Consider the following 17,045-nt stretch of genomic DNA (forward strand, 5'->3'; position numbering starts at 1 on the left):
GTCAGGGATCAAACGAATGTATGAGGTCTCGAGCACGCTGCTGGTTTTAGCATGCACGACTGAGCTGCTCCTCTCGATGCTCTCACATGAATTCAGATTGACCACAGACGGACCGCAGCCCCCTCCTTCACTGTGTGTTCTCTCCATCAGTGCTCTGTGCTCTGTTAAGTTTGTCTGGTTCATCTGGTAGCAGACGTTTTTCTGACCCCACTCAGCATATATTTACTGAATATTTCATCGAGCAGATAATAGGACTGGACTGCAGTTAAAAGATTCATTGATGCATGTTGTGGCCTGCAGATATCTTTAATATTTCAAGGCATGACTACAACATATCCAAGCATCCAATCAGACGTCAGATTCAGTCTGCAGTGAATTCAACAGAAACATTTCATTAATAAAGATGAAGAACATTTCTGATTCATCAGCGTGTAATTTGTTTATTCATTCTGTCGTCCTCAGGGGCTTCCTGGACCCCCCGGTGAGAAGGGAGAGAACGGAGATGTTGGCCCCATGGTGAGTGACACACCTGCTACCTGTAAACACTCTGATACTCTCCTGACACACGCTAACAACTCTGTGTTTCTCTCTGCAGGGCCCTCCTGGTCCTCCTGGCCCCAGAGGTCCTCAGGGTCCAAGTGGAGCTGATGTACGTACACCTCGTTGGAGATATGCGTTCACATGCAATAATGCATCCTTCATATAATTACACAGAATCTGTTTCATGTTACATATCAAGTTAATCACCCCTCCCACGGTGACGGATAATGACTCACTTCCTCCGTTTGTTTCCTGCTTCAGGGTCCTCAAGGTCCTCCAGGTGGTGTCGGCCCCATGGGGTCCGTGGGTGAGAAGGTAAGAGTCACATCATGGCACCCCTAGGTTTTTATTTTACCAGGAATATTCACCCAGACAGCAGCGTTAACAGTGTCACACAGAGAACACAACACAGACTATGATCAGCAGAAACGACATCAGAGAATAAATTAGCAGCACTCTGCAGTTAGACCTGAACAGATACCGGTCGTAATATTCTTAATCCTGGTTTTTAAAACTATCCAAGCCAATAACACCACGTTTAAGGTGACTCTGCAGCTCGGACTGAGATGAAGGAGCAAAAACTTCTTGGTTTAGTTCCAACTTATTTATGTTCAAACCTCAAAAGAACCAGAAGCTCATGTCCTCTCTGAGCGTGTGTCCTCACTGAGTGTGGTTTATAAAGTGTGATGAATTCATTCCTCTCATAAACACCTGTCCAACAAAGCAGAGGTAGTTCTTAGTTTTAGTCGATAAAATAATTTAATTCAAAACATTCAACATTAAAAAAGCATCAAATCATTTTTACAACATCATAAGGAAGACTAACCTGCTGAGCCAGCATCTTTATGCTCCAGTTCCCTCTGCAGCTTCAGTCTGATCATTACAGACACGCGTGACGCCTCCTGACCACGAGCTGCGACTCTGTTAACGTCTGTTTTACAATCCGTTCAGCAAGAATCCTTCATTTTACGAGTGCGTCATAAATACTTAATGCTGCTCAGCTGAGTCTGGAGAGTGAAGAGGAAGTCTTAAAGAGGACACGTGGATTACTGTCACTTTTAAAAAAAAGACTTCAGAGAGGTTACGATGTCACGATGAAGTGTTCTCAGGTGAAGGTGTGGCTGTAGAAGACGTAGAGACGAGTGCAGGTTGACGCGTTCTGACTCTGACTTTTTCTTCAACCACAGGGTGAACAAGGAGAGGCCGGAAACCCAGGACCTTCTGGAGAGCCTGGAACCGGGGTAAGTGAGCTCTGAATTAGTTTGGTACGGTTCACTCTGATCCAGCTTGCGTTTCCACAGCCAACCGTACGCTTACACATCACTAAATCACAGCAGCGTGACAGAGTGTAGCCCACCAATAAATCCAACAAAGAAGAAGAACGTGACACAGTAAACTAAGATGATTCTGAGGAAGGTCTGCGTCTCCGAGGCAAAACACTAAAACAGCCTTGAAATGATTCTCTTCAAAACTGAAGGATATTCAAACATGGTGCGTTTTGTCGTTGGCCTTTTATTACCGCTGCTACACAGGAAGTGATTATTCTTTCGACCAATCAAAAGACTGCAGTGTGCCTAGGTCCAACCTTTGGGGTCGGATTGGTACGTTTGGCTCCCCAACAGAAGGGTAGCAAAAACGTAGTACAATACAGATCAGTTATTTTGGTTCCATTCCAAACTTTTACTGTGGAAACGACGGTAAATGTGTACCATACCGAACCGGACTGAACCGGACCGCTTGGTGGATTGAGACCACATTTCTAAGTCGCAACCCTGGTTTTAAAGTCAGGCTGAATTTAAGACTTATTGGGCCAGATTTACTAAAGGTTTGCGTGTCTTAAAACGTGTGCAAACTTGATACCACCAGCAAAAAAAGTGCTATCTGATCTACTAACAACATGCAGTGAGGATTGCATCTTTCAAATGAGCAAAACAACACGCATTGTCCATTTAGTACATTTGACTTAATGAATATTCAATATGGGGCGTTTCTGCCCTAACGTGCAAAATACTGGGAGGAGAAAATGCAAACAAGTTAAGTTAGTACACGCGTTGAGAGTTACCAAACCTGACAAAAACTGAGGTGATTGTGACGGTGTCTGTATTTATCACCTTTGAAAGGAACGTGCTAATCAAGGAGCACAGTGTTACACACAACAGACTGCTGTTATTGAAGTTAGGAGGAGACATAGGTACAATAAAAGAAGACATAAAGAAGAAGTATTTACATCTTTCAAATGACAGAAAAATAAATGGCATGCATTTATTTTTTATTTGATTCAATATTCTAATCGTTAAGGAAGAGAAACACCATGATTAAACTACAAGCTATTGTTGCCATATATCCAAACAAAACTGAACATCCACAGCCTCTGAATTCTATAGAATTTCAACATTGATATTTATGTCTTCCTATTTCCCTCTTTTCGCCAACATTACATTTTAAACTGGGATTTCCTTTTTCTCGGGTCGCACGTCTCTCCCCCCGCTCGCCCCCTCTGGTGCGCTCCTCTCCATAGTGCGCACGTCTCCTCCCTCTAAAGCCCGCCGCTGCTACTCTGTAGGACGCTTGGATTGGGGGACCTCACCGCTGTTTGTTCCCCCGTCTTCGATGCCTCTTTCCAGAGCATTTATGTCCGATCAGACACAGCGCTGGCCAGCTGTCTGGAGCACAACAACGGCCCGAGTGTAGAGCGCTCCTGTGCCACAGAGGACACAGCTCGCACCTCCTGCGCCACAGAGGACACAGCTCGCACCTCCTGCGCAATGTATGACACTTCATTCTTAAGATCAAGGGAAGAAAAGAGAGGCCCTGTTTAATGCCGAATTTAATATTTTCTTATAAGCAAAATGTTCTTTGTAATATTCAGATTTATCTCCTATAACTAGAAAGTATTGTGCGTTTATTTGCCTCTCCCACTAATACCTATTTTGCGCTTGCAGTCATCCTGCTTTCTGCAAAAACGCAAAAACCTAACTTAAATAGTACCGCCTCCACAAGGTTTGCACCTGTTGTCATTCACGCGCAAAACGCCCACCAACCAAACGTGCAAACTTTTGGAGTGAACACGCAATTTAGTACTCTTTAATTGAGAGCTTAGTAAATCTGGCCCACAGTGCGCTGTTAGTTGTGCAGGGTATGGAAGGCCAGGCGGCCGATCATGACCCCGATCAGCTGCTCTCATGCCGTCGGATACATTTCTGACATGTTTGATATTTTGGTTTGTACAACTGCATGCATGCACTCCTACTCGATTTCAGGGTGTGCATTAAAACACGCTGTGAACACTCAGCTGAGGTTTGAGATGTGATGAGTCCTGTTTCATAGACTAAGAGGAGGGTGTAGGAGAGAGGTTTGGTAGGTCCTCTGCAGGCGCATGTTTTCCTTTTATTTGAATTCCATTGTGGTGTTTGTTACTCTGAATAACCATCTCCACAAGCTGCTCTGTGTTGTTGCCATGCAGACAGAGATTTATGACACTTTGATTAGCTTTAACTTTTAGCAAACATCGCTGACGGCTCCATTAGCTGCCGCCTCATTTATCATTATTGAGGTTCAGCGGCAGATTGAAAAGATGGCCTCTCTGCGGAGTGAGGGGCAGAGCGGCGTGATTGCAGGCATTCATAATGTCTCCTGTTAGTTCCCCATCACGCTGCTGCAGCCGCTCACATTCACAGAGTCAGCGTGCAGCTAAAGTCCCGTCAGGAACATTGACAAACCCGTCCCTCACAGTGTGTTCTATGATTGCATGATGAGCAGTATCTACTAACTTATTATTTTAAATCTCAGGGATGATGCTGAAGGAGAAAAACATGCACTGTGTGATGTCATCGTATAAGATGAAGATAGGGTGCACATTAACTTTAAGTTGGATGTCTGTTGTTCTCCGTGTTCTTTACACAACACCTGTGTTTTCAACATCTGATGCATTCTTAAATCAGAGCAAAGACTCAGAAAACATGAACAGCATTCAACGCTCTGTACAATTAATAAGCAGTAAATTACAGAAACACTCCAGATGTTAGCAGCTGTAGTTAGTGTTGTACACTCAGAGATAAAAACGATGATGAAGGTTTTAAAGATGTGAAGCCGACAAAGCTTCTTCTACTCTCTTTGTTATCAAAAGTAAAGTTTCACTGGATGACACACAGAGAGCTGACGGACCAAAAAGATAATCAGTCCTTCAAATCATCGGCATGTTTTTACACCAGGTCGAGTCTCAAATCACATCCAACAAATGTATTCTCGTTGTGATTTACGCGTCCATCCATCCATCCATCCCGGCCCCGTTTATCCGGGGCGTTGGCAGCAGGCTGAGCAAGTCCCCCCAGAAACGTTTTCCTGCTCCTCATGGGGGATCCCGAGGCGTTCCCAGGCCAGAATATAATCCCTTCAGTGAGCTCTGGGTCTCCCTCCAGTTCAGAGGCGACTAGGAGGCATCCTGATCAGATGCTCAAAACCACCTCAGCTGGCTCTTTTCGATACATCTATACGTCGGTTTAATAACTCAAAGAATGAAATCATCGTCAAAGGTATACATTAGCATTTGAATGAGGACTTTAGAGAAACAGAAACTTGAGTCGTCACACTGAGATCATCTCTTCATTCTCTTCAGCCTCTGACTGCACATCTCATTTTAGCTCTAAAAAGAAATCTGTGGTACTGATCTAAAGATGTCCTCCTCCTTCTTCACCTCTGCAGGGACCTAAAGGAGAGAGAGGAGAGAAAGGAGAGGCCGGCCCCCCAGGATCTGCTGGACCTGCTGGAGCTAAAGGACCCCCCGGAGATGACGGTCCAAAGGGCAACCCTGTGAGTCACACAAATATTATTCTGAAAAAAGAAAAAAAAATGTTCTGCTCTCAGTTTCAAAGTGCAGCTTTAAAGGAAATTCTTCCCCCCCTCCCCCTCCCCCTCCCTCTTCCTCCCCCCTTCAGCCTCGAGGCAGCCGTTTTCTCCTCGAACATACTCAAGAGCTAAAAAGCCTTTTTATTGAGCGACATTATATTTTATGATTGCATGGTAATGGAAGGCAGTGAGGCCTTTTTCATGGATTTGCAGCATCATCATTAAGTCCATCAGACGGTCATGAGCAGGTTCAACACAACCACATCACTGTCTGAATTACCCAGCATGCCCCGAGTACCTGTACCCAGGGAAATGATGTCTCAGGTATCTGTCTCCCTCTCTCATGCATCTCAATCCTCTCCTCACAGGGTCCTGTTGGATTCCCCGGAGACCCCGGCCCCCCTGGAGAGCCTGGTGTAGCTGTAAGTATGACGTCGTGAAGAAATGTGTCACCTTATGGACCCAAACACTCCTCCTCTGAACCAGAGGAAGATCCAGTTTGAATGTTTAGACTTTTTGAGTTTTTCCTCCCTCAGATATAATTTATGAACTGATAAATGTTCTCCAAATCGGACAGATGTCTTTGTCATCTTATTAATGTTCAATTAAAGATTCTGATATTGACAGGTTTCTATGGATACTTTAAACGACAGCATGATCTAACGAACGCTTCTTTCTGTTTCAGGGCACTGACGGAGAATCAGGAGAGAAGGGAGAGGATGGAGAGAGCGGTCAGCCAGTGAGTTTCACATTATTCAATTTTTATATCGTGTTCTCTTAGTGTTCTTACTGTAAACGTCTCTCGTTTGCTTCTTTGTTCACGTTATTATGGGCCGTGTTATCCTGCTCTCGGTGCAGGACTAACCCCCCCCCCCCCCCCCCCCCTTGGGGCATTAAAGGTTTCAAAAAGTCCAACCATGAATCACTGGTTTGTGTGCAGTACACGCTGTAATGAAATCTCTTCAGGTTCATTCGTGGTCTTTACCCGGACTGGACTGATCTGGTTTGCAGATTCATTAAGAGTGATTAGAAATAAGAGCTCAACACTTGAGGTGCTGGCTCGGTGTGTGGAACAACAGATCTCTGCTGTGGTTCATGTTTATGGATGTAGATGAGGTTAGACAAACACGCCGAGCGTTTTATTTACTGTCACTTCTTTTTGTTAATGAGCAGAAACGATAGAGAAGAAAATAATGTTGTCAAAGCTGATTAAAGATGAAACACTTGGGGCATCGGGTCAGCCTAGTGGTTATGTTGAGCATCCTGTGCAGAGGCAGCCGCCGTGGGTTCAAATCCAACCTCGCTATCTCTGCCTTACATTTCCTGTTTTTCTCCAGCAAACCTTATAAAAAAATCTAATTTTGATAGCTTGATAGTAAAGGTGTGTCGGTGTGCAGGACTTCAGGCAGAGCAGCGAGCTCTCCTCCTCGACTGACGACACACAGTCGCGGTAATCGTCCTCTCGACAGACGTAAGAGATTCAGTGAAGCGTTCTGCACACTCATCCAAACGTGCATCAGCAGTGACTCGTTAGAAACAACGACTTGTTTTATCGTCTCTGTAAAAGTGTTCTCTCTCGTTTTCAGGGACCTCCAGGTCCATCAGGAGAAGCCGGACCACCTGGACCACCTGGCAAAAGGGTAAGTCTGCAGCCTCTTTGTGTGTGTGCGAGCGTCAGAGGGGACGTGTTGTTGTCTGTGGTGTTGTTTTATCAGAGTGGATTTGAAGTTTTCATCAGAACAAGAAGTGAAAAAGTTTGAGCCGGTTTTCAAACTGAGAGAGTCTGTGCAGCTTTCCCACTTCACTTCTCAACAGTTCAATCTCGGCAGTAAAGCAGCACAGATTCATTTTCATTAAAAGCAGAGTGGGGAAAACAAAGTGGGAGATTTAAGGGGTCAAGGCGTGGCGCCGCCCGTGAAGAAATCCGCCCCAAAGCCTTTAGAGAAACGAGCAGCGCCATGTGAAAAATCATGAATCTTTTTTCTGTTTCTGAGTGAGAAATTGAAAAGGCTTACTGAAGAATAGCTAGAAAAAAAGGGACTCGTTTATGTCCTCGCTGCAGAACGAAGAACGAGAGAGAGAGGAGAGGGGGAGAGAGGGAGAGAGAGGGAGAGAGAGGGAGGGAGAGAGAGGGAGAGCGAGGGAGAGAGAGGGAGGGAGAGAGAGAGAGAGAGAGAGAGAGAGAGAGAGAGAGGGAGAGAGAGGGAGAGAGAGAGAGAGGGAGGGAGAGAGAGGGAGAGAGAGAGAGAGAGGGAGAGAGAGGGAGAGAGAGAGAGGGAGAGAGAGAGGGAGAGAGAGGGAGGGAGAGAGAGGGAGAGAGAGGGAGAGAGAGGGAGGGAGAGAGAGGGAGAGAGAGAGAGAGGGAGAGAGAGGGAGAGAGAGAGGGAGAGAGAGAGAGAGAGAGAGGGAGGGAGAGAGAGAGAGGGAGAGAGAGAGGGAGAGAGAGAGGGAGAGAGAGAGAGGGAGAGAGAGAGAGAGAGAGAGAGAGAGAGAGGGAGAGAGAGAGGGAGAGAGAGAGAGAGAGAGAGAGAGAGAGAGAGCAGCTCTGACACGTTATTGATCCACAGCTGCTTGACTGACAGCAGCAGAAACAAAGGAATAACATGACGTGGCCGAGCTGTTAAGAGGTGATGAGAGGAGAGAGGGAAGGCTTTTCATTTAACCCTTCAAACTCTGCAGAATGCTTCAGCCGGGTCGCCATGTTTACATGTTTCTTTATTCTGGAGTCATTTCATGGAGAACACTCAAAACTAAACAACCTTCACTCAGAGGTTAGGAGGACGTTAACTATGATAAAAACTTGTTTCTTAACTCTTCACGAGTTAGAAGAAGAAACCGTCTTCATTATTGTTTGTGCTCATCAGGATATCATCAAATGATTTATAACCTCGGCTGCGCAGTGGTGCAGTGGTCGCCTCACAGCGAGGAGGTTCCTGGTTTGAATCCCCGTCTGACAGGAGTCTCTCTGTGTGGAGTTTGCATGTTCTCCCCGTGCCTGGGTTCTCTCTGGGTACTCCGGCTTCCGGTGAAGCAGTTGTGGTGATTCATCAAGAATTACTCGGCATATAATAATAATAATAATAATAATAATAATAATAATGCATTTTATTAATAGGCGTCTTTCAAAGCACTCAAGGCCGCCTCACCATGCGGAGATGAAAGTAGAGTAAGATCATTGTGATGAGGATTGATGAGACAGGATGGAGAATGATCAGTTTAAAAAGATGACATTTAAATATGTCGAGATAGTCAGTGTTATGGATGTCTGATGGGAGGGACTGCCAGGAGCAGGGGGCCGAGCGGCTGAAGGCTCTGGACCCCCTGGTGGTCAGGCGGGGGATCGGTGCGGGCAGGCGGGTGATCAGAGAGAGAGAGAGAGAGAGGGTTTTTCTTTCTGCTGCAGATAAAAGAACCCTCTGACTCTTATAATTTACTTTATTTAAATTTCAGTCGGATTAAGCAAAGAACAAACGCCCACTGTTGAGTCAGTCATCAAAGGGTTAATGAGTTGATTGTGATACGATCGTCATCACCGTCACGCTTCACTGGAGGAACTTCTCAAGGTTAAAAAACAGAGACAAAGACGATGGCGTGTTTGTTGAAAGTCCGTTCTCACTCCGTCCCGCCTGAGATCGTCTGCATGCTGCGTGCGGCGTGCAGACGTCACAAAATCAAATCCTGAAAGCCGCTCCACATCCGAGATGGAACATTTCCATATTTCCAATATGATGTGAGGCTCCGGGTCCACATGAAAATGAGCAGCTATTCTCCTGGACGTGAAAGAAAAGTCACAATCTGAAGAAGGAGAGAGAGAGCATTTCAAAGAGACTCCCGGGATCGCTCTAACGGGAGAAGAAAACACGCCGTGCATCTGAAACCGTCCTGATTGCTTCTCTAATGTGTCTGATGAAATTTACATTCTGAGCATTTAGCACGGTATCAGCACATGCTGCACCTAAGTGGCCCGGGGATTATGGGTAGGAAAAGGGGCTCCTTTATCTCACACTGGGCTTTAATCACAGAGAGAAAAGAAGTGGGACCTGAGATGATCCCTGACAGCTCGCTCTGCTGAATACTGAACTCAGCCGGCGCTCTTTAGGATCTTTTGCCCCTTTTTTTTTTTTTGTGTATTCTCAGCGTTTTTTCCTGCAGAATATTACAGAACTCCATAAATCTCTTCAGTGAGTACGACCTCACAAGTGAGCAGAGCTGCAGAGCGAAAACCATGCTTCTTAAAAAAAGACAAAAAGAAACGTTTTAAACTTATTTAATCGTCTTTACTTTAAGTTCAGGTTGCTGATTAACCTTCTCTGTGTCAGTACCTGGGAGCACATTCATCTAAAGGACACGTTTTCATAGAACGCTCTCTGCAGGTCTCTCTCTGCAGGGATCATCTCTGTCATGTCATGTGTCTGTCACACACTTAGAATAACTACTGGAGCCTGTCAGGGACAAAAACAACAGCTTTGAGCGGATGCTTTTACTCTGAAAGAAGCTCGGCTGATTCTGCTTCTATTAGTCATTCAGATTAAAAAAAACAGGACCCAGGTGTACCACTGCCTGAATGCTACATGAACTTCTTATCCTGTAGTTGTATGAAGACGACCAAACTTTTCCAATGACCCTGAAGCAGCAGAGCAGCCTGTAAAGAAGACCGTCTGTAAACAATGACTCTGTAAATCGTGCTACGACTGAAACCACTTCTCTGTGCTGATGAAGAGCCGGCCTCTTGGCCACCAGGCAGAGCTACACGTCAGGAGAAGATGAAAGCTCGGGATGGGAGGCGAGCTCACATTATAGGCCCTCAGTCAACAGCACTCGAGCCGCAGTCGGCCAGATGAGAGTGGAATCTGGATGGAGAGGCCTTTTTGAAGAGGGACGGCTGGAGGTGGAGTTGAAAGAAATCATTGTGAGGCTGAGAGATCCTGACCAGAAAGACAAGATGACCTGCCAGCCGCCGCACGACTGATGAAGGCTGTGTGTGAGTGTGAGTGTGTGTGTGTGTGTGTGTGTGTGTGTGTGTGTGTGTGTGTGTGTGTGTGTGTGTGTGTGTGTGTGTGTGTGTGTGTGTGTGTGTGTGTGTGTGTGTGTTCAGACCAGACAAAGACTCGTCCGAGTCACTCAAATGGATCCTGACATAACTGAAGTGTTGCACATTCAAGGACGCTGCAGCCGTCCCCGTTCAGAGAAAGAACCCAGCGACTATTTATCAGCGAGACGAAACTCGTCAGAATGAGATCTCATAAATAAACGGTATCACCAAGAGTCTGAAAACAGCTCTGCCTGGAGTCATTAGTCATCATATGAAGAGGAATACCACATTTGTTTTTTAAACCTGGACCTGGTTTTTACATATTTTGTTCGTTAAATGCACAATGAGAAGTAGAAAGCTGGAAATGTGTCGGTAGTTATGAAACAGGATGTAACGTTTTCCTTCAGGATAAGTCCTTCATTATTCTGATCTTCTGGAAATCATGGAAATGATCCCGACAGAGACAGGGATGATGTTTTTCTGTAGAGTCACTCTCATCCTCCAATCACAGCTGCTGCTGCTGCTCTACCTCTGCCCTGATTGGTTGGGATTTGTGCTTTAAAATGTTGTGTTGGATCCTCAGTAATCATCGCACTAACCACAAACTCGAAAGGTTACAATCTTTAATTGGGATTAGTCGCTAAATTTCAATAGTTCACCATTATTTTGCATTTCAAAATAAAAATAGTTAGGCTTTTATTTTGAAGGTTTGTTCAGTCTTAAGATGAGCGTACGTGCTAAATGGAGAGAGTGATCCAGAGCGGTTGGGGGTACCCCTCATGGTGACCCAGAAAGACGAGATGAGATACTTAATGGTGATTGTTTGTGTTGGTGGTAACCGACCGAGCTGCAGAGGAAAAGATAAACAAACAAAAGCAAACAACATGCAGAAAATTAAATAAATATAAAGTGTCTGTTTGACATGTTGCTGCAGACTTCAGGTCCAAGATTTCACTGACATACATTTATTTCTATTTCGATGTGAAGGGTGGCTGATGAACCATTATGTGTGTGTGTGTGTGTGTGTGTGTGTGTTGATGTTGTGTTGAAATGCTAACTCAGTGTCCTGTCATCCTCCTCAGGGACCCCCGGGGGCTGCTGGTTCCGAGGGCAGGCAAGGAGAGAAGGGCGCAAAGGTAACAAAATCAATTCATCTGACGCACACAGTCGATCCGTCTAAGCCGGTTCCTCCACCCCCCCCCCCCCCCCCCCACCCCTCAGTCCTCTCATTGTTCCCCCTCTCGAATTAAAAAACACAGGGGTAATTTAATTTCCTTTGCAGATTAGATGGAAATTTATGGACGCTGCATCTTTGAGTGAAACTCTTTTGTTTCTTGCATTGTGCTGCAGCTCAAGAACGACAAAAGGAGAGAACTCTTTTATGTCTCGCCCTCAGGTGTTCACACTCAGCATGCTTTTTTAATTTGAATCAAGGCCAATAAAGTCCTCCGAGACTCTACGTCCCTACAGAGATCCCTACATATGATCTGTGACTTTAATGCAGAGGCAGATTTAGAGAATACTTTACCTTAAAGAGACACCTCTCTGCTCAGTCAGTAGGCATGAAACTTTAAGTGCAAATCGTCCTTGAGTTTGTGTTTAAAAACCTGAATCTTAAATTTCTCAAAGTAGGATGTGCAGCAGCACTCTGAGCTTGTCATAAATTCCGTGAAGTAGTTAGCAGCTCTTTGCAGTAAGCTTGTAATCTGTAAACAGCTCGCAGCGCAAACGTGACTCCTGTTTTCATGAGCTCCGCCTCGTCTCTGTGAATACTGATGTGTTTGAAATTACTGCTGGTCATCGTGGCACCGTTTGATCCCAGGACATGCTAATGTTCCTCGAAATGAAACTTAGCAGCACATCGAGTTCTGCGTCCATTTGAAGTCGTCATGTAACGAGCAGGATGCTTCTTTATAATTCACATTGCAGTGATTCAAGACTCGACTGTTGTCTTTCTGTCCTTATTAACTCAACACACTCTGCATCAAAGACGACCTGCAGCCTCCAAATCCAATGAAGATACACCGAACCTTTATACAGCTACACGTTCCTCATGCTCAAGATCCTGGGATATTGACACACACACACACACAGACACACACACACACACACACACACACACACACACACACACACACACACACACACACACACACAGACACACACACACACACACACACACACACACAGACACACACACACACACACACACACACACACACACAGACACACACACAGACACACACACACACACACACACACACACACACACACACACACACACACCTCTACTCTCTCCCCATTAGTGTCTCCCCTTTAGGTTAATTGAATAATTTCACTCCTTTGTATTTGTTGAACCAGAGTGACATTAAAAGTCTTGAACAGCTGATCTGAATTGTTCAGAGATTAAAATCCAAAGGAACAAATATTTGCAGCTTTAATCCCAAACTCTGAAACCTTGACCAGGAGACTCCTCTTCTTCTCAGGTACAGTCAGCTTAAATAGTTTGCTTGTGTCACATTTCTCACCACACCCTCCGTCCACACAGGGTGAGGCCGGTTCTGAGGGTCCTGCAGGTAAGACCGGACCAGTCGGACCTCAGGGACCTTCAGGAAAGCCCGGTCCAGAGGGTCTGCGAGGGATCCCCGGCCCTGTGGTAAGTCTGTACACTCTGAAAATGCACACACACATACACACACGCTGCTAACACATGATGATAGACTTCATGGAATAATCAATACCTCCATTTGGCTCCGACTTCAGTTTGCTTGTTTATTCCAGCACGCTTTTTTTCCCTCTGTTTGGGCGATTAATCATCGAGTGAGCGCAGAAAATCGATGCCAGGCAGCAGGAAATACAGCCGCTGTAATGCTCACTAATATTGAACGTCTTTTCTCAGGGAGAACAAGGACTGCCCGGAGCGCCCGGACAGGACGGTCCACCTGGCCCCATGGTTAGTATGCTGAAGACCTCCCGTGAACAGCTACGGCTGTGAGCTTCACTGTTTCATCTCTGACAGAGCGAGGACACGAGTGTCCTCCTGTTTCCTCGTTAGACGAAAGAACCCAAAGGACCCGAGTACTTGAATGTGATCCGTCACAGATGCCAACAGGGCAAACACATTTGACTTGTAAAGTTTCTAGAAATAAGACATGTCACGTTAAGGATTTGAGATTTTTCAGTTTGTAGAGATTCCTCTAAATAATTATGAGACATTTTGTATAAAATCCTGCAGGTGTTGTTTGTATCTTTGAAGAATACTAATGTTTCATTACTCTGCATGGTTCTCAACCTTTGTGCATTTGAGTCTAAAAGTTAATTCAAAAAGATCTTACCTGTTAGGGGGCGCCGCTAACCTAGTGGTTAGAGCGTGTGCCCCATGCACGGCGGCTGTAGTCCTCCAAGCAGGCGACCGCGGTTCAAATCCAACCTCTCCTGCATGACATCCCTCTCTCTCTCTCTCCCTGGTTTCTGACTGCATCCTCTGTCCTGTCTCTCCAATAAAAGGCACAAAAAGTCTGAAATTAAATCTCTCTTGTTTCTCTTAGTTTAGTGTTTCTTCTCCTGTCAGTCACATTTGTAATCTCTCAGTTCTGTGTTTTTTCTCTTCGTATGATTGATGATTTTTCAGCCTTTTCTTGTGTTCTCTTTCATGTTTCTTCACTTTGTGCTTAAGTTTCTCTTCAAACCGTCCTGTCCGTCTTTTTTTGTGAGTTTTCTCTCTGTGTCGAATTGATTTCTAACTCGCTCTTTTGTTGTTCAGGGTCCTCCCGGCCTGCCTGGTCTGAAAGGTGACCCTGGCTCTAAAGGTGAAAAGGTGAGTGTTGCTCTATTTCTCTTCGGCTGGTTTCATTTTCTCGACCTCAAATCGGCTGAAAGAAGACAAACCTGAAAACACTGAAGCTCTGTGATCTCACACAAAGCCTCCACAGCTGCTCAAACATTTAGAAGGCGGACATCTTTGAGCAGCACAAAGCAGCGTTAGAACCACAGCGGGCTGGTGTTAAACATTAAGGAAACAAAATGAGTTTTTCTCTGTAATGAAAACGCGTCTGAATGTGATGTATCACTCTCATCCGTCTCATCTCGCTCCTTTCTTCACGGTGCCGTCACATTTTCATCTGAAATATAACGCCGCTCAGACAGCACGCATTACTCTGTCTAATTCTCCTCACACACACACACACACTCATGATGATGGCTGCAGAGAGGCAGGTTAAAGGAACACAATGGAGGTGGCGTGTTTTAAACATTGTGACATCAGCCGCCTGGTTCGAGCTGGTTTCAGAGTCGCTCCCTTTGTGTTGTAGATTGTTGTTGAGTTTTTTTTAATGTATTTTTCATCTGATCAGGAGAGACGTTTCAAATCATTTTTCTTTCATGAATAAACTCTTGAACGTCCCCTGAAGAACAAAGTCAGCTCTCCAGAACGAGGACACGATGGACTCAAAAGGAGAGAATGAGACCTTTAAATTTAAAACAAGACGTGATCAGTGTCTGAACATTTTCCAACAAGCCAACATCACCTACGCCTCGTGTTTGCAGGAGCTTTAAAGTCTGAGATCACAAAAGTTCCCTGTTGTCGTGTCTGATCGTCCTCTGTGCTCATTTGTTATTGTCCTGCAGGGTCACCCCGGTCTGATCGGCCTTATCGGACCTCCCGGTGAGCAAGGAGAGAAAGGAGACCGAGGTCTGCCCGGACCTCAAGGTTCCCCCGGAGGCAAGGGCGACAGTGTAAGTAAAAAATGACTCTGTTACTGTGCTGGTCCTCAGGGTGTGTGACCCGTCACCTCACTCCATTTTTCACGCGCTCTGCCCCGCCCGCTCGGTGGCTGCAGGTGTCAACACCCACATTTATTTACTGCTGACTGAAAGTATCACAAGAACACATCCCCCTCCTCATGTTTCTTAAATGATTGTAAAGTTGGCTTAAAGGTTTTCTGAGTTCTTTATTTGTCTCCCCTTTTGAATAGATCTTTATTAGACTCTCGGGCTGTGATGAACTCTTGATACCACCAGAGGAGATATGTTAGAGTAGAAATAAGATACTAGTCTCTGTAAAGGATCCGTCTACTTGCTGAGGAAGCCGTAATAAAAGCAGTCCACGGATCTCTCTCTCTCTCTTAAAGGATGGTGAAGCCTTCATCCATTTTTAAACAAACATTCAGAGTGAATCTTCTGCTCGTCTGTCCTGCCACGGCCCTCAGCCCGCCCTGACTCGCTGATTTAAGGTGAAGGCTTAGATGAAGCGTCTGAGATTAGGTCTAATGAAATCCTCATGCCCCCCTTTCAGCCTCAGCAGAATCCTCTCTCAGAATCCTCAAAGGGTCGAGGTGAAAATGTTTGCAGATGAAATTGAGCTTCCTGAATGTGAATTCATAAAAGAGGACCAATCAGAGCTCTCCGTTTGCTTTTCTCTTCATGGCTGAAATCAAGTTTTCATCTTGAACTCCTTTAAAGCCTTCATACTAAATAAACCAAGGTTGGATTTACATAACCGTCAGCATCAAACACGAGAAAGAACACAATCCAAACTTAAAGGAGCAGTATGTAACTCTGACCCCTAGTGTTTAAAATGGGTACTGCATTATAAATTCTGCAGTCCATGCTCACTCAGGTCACCATGTGGTGGACTCTGAAGCTTCAGTGTTTATCCAGCTCTGTATGGGTCTGTAAACCTTTCTATGTTCTAACCTCTCTCCATTTTTCAAAAACATCTCCAATATTGATCCTAGTTTGAGCATGCGGCCCCCGCAGCGTCACTGTTGAACAGTCTTTCTCCCTTATTATGTCAAAATCATCAAAGGAAACTATGATAACACGTTGGGTTCAACAAATGAGGGGTGGAGCTGAGCGAATTGGATGTTTGTGCACACTGTCATGTCAAATTACTTGAATGTGGGCGGAGCCTAAGATATGTAAATGAAATGTTTCCAGGCACGCCCACACCACCGCCTGGATAAATTCTCATAACAGCAACATGGTTTTCTAACAGCGATGATCGTTTTCTTCTCACTCTGTGTTTTTCAAACGCTGGACGACAAACTTTAACTTTTATTTGTTTAAAATTTTTCAAACCAAACTTCACGATTCTTTGATTAAAACCTTCAGACCTCAGAGTCCGAGCTTCCTGTTGTTATATATCTGTTCTGCTCATGAACTCCTCGGCCTTTATATTCTAAAGTTTTCTCTCATTATTCCAGCCTCACTATCTCTCTTTTATCTCTGCGTTTTCTTTCATTCATGTCTGACTTCTTTCATCATCAGGGTATCGGTGGATCTTCTGGTCCTCTTGGTCCCCCAGGCCCCCCCGGTCTGCCTGTAAGTCCGTCACTGACTCCCTTGCTCATTAAAATTCAACACGTATGATGGAGCGATTTGATTAAACTGCCGCGCTTTCTTCTCCTGCAGGGTCCCCAAGGTCCCAAGGGATCCAAGGGTTCAAGTGTGAGTACCATCAGCGTTTTTAAAGGCGGATGTGTGTGTGTGTGTGTGTGTGTGTGTGTGTGTGTGTGTGTGTGTGTGTGTTAAATATCTGTTGTCTAATGAGTCCCTCTTCTGGTTTCTCAGGGTCCTGCTGGAGCTAAAGGAGACACTGGTACCATCGGTCCTCCTGGTCCTCCTGTGA

At 45.2% G+C, this 17,045-nt stretch overlaps 1 protein-coding gene across 9 annotated transcripts in view; it reads left to right on the top strand.

The window, feature by feature from the left end:
• Nucleotides 1-17,045, top strand: part of col11a1a (collagen, type XI, alpha 1a) — an 89,459-nt gene that overhangs the window by 67,413 nt on the left and 5,001 nt on the right. For all 9 annotated transcript variants that reach the window (XM_061064069.1, XM_061064064.1, XM_061064067.1 and 6 more), the window contains 16 exons: nucleotides 463-516; nucleotides 596-649; nucleotides 802-855; nucleotides 1,728-1,781; nucleotides 5,242-5,349; nucleotides 5,754-5,807; nucleotides 6,071-6,124; nucleotides 6,972-7,025; nucleotides 11,500-11,553; nucleotides 12,966-13,073; nucleotides 13,317-13,370; nucleotides 14,181-14,234; nucleotides 15,044-15,151; nucleotides 16,685-16,738; nucleotides 16,829-16,864; nucleotides 16,988-17,041. In XM_061064069.1, coding sequence (XP_060920052.1) covers nucleotides 463-516; nucleotides 596-649; nucleotides 802-855; nucleotides 1,728-1,781; nucleotides 5,242-5,349; nucleotides 5,754-5,807; nucleotides 6,071-6,124; nucleotides 6,972-7,025; nucleotides 11,500-11,553; nucleotides 12,966-13,073; nucleotides 13,317-13,370; nucleotides 14,181-14,234; nucleotides 15,044-15,151; nucleotides 16,685-16,738; nucleotides 16,829-16,864; nucleotides 16,988-17,041 — 1,008 coding nt within the window. The remainder of the gene's footprint in view (nucleotides 1-462; nucleotides 517-595; nucleotides 650-801; nucleotides 856-1,727; nucleotides 1,782-5,241; nucleotides 5,350-5,753; nucleotides 5,808-6,070; nucleotides 6,125-6,971; nucleotides 7,026-11,499; nucleotides 11,554-12,965; nucleotides 13,074-13,316; nucleotides 13,371-14,180; nucleotides 14,235-15,043; nucleotides 15,152-16,684; nucleotides 16,739-16,828; nucleotides 16,865-16,987; nucleotides 17,042-17,045) is intronic.

Source organism: Labrus mixtus, chromosome 19, assembly GCF_963584025.1.
Source record: "Labrus mixtus chromosome 19, fLabMix1.1, whole genome shotgun sequence".
In the NCBI taxonomy this organism is placed as follows: Eukaryota; Metazoa; Chordata; class Actinopteri; order Labriformes; family Labridae; genus Labrus; species Labrus mixtus.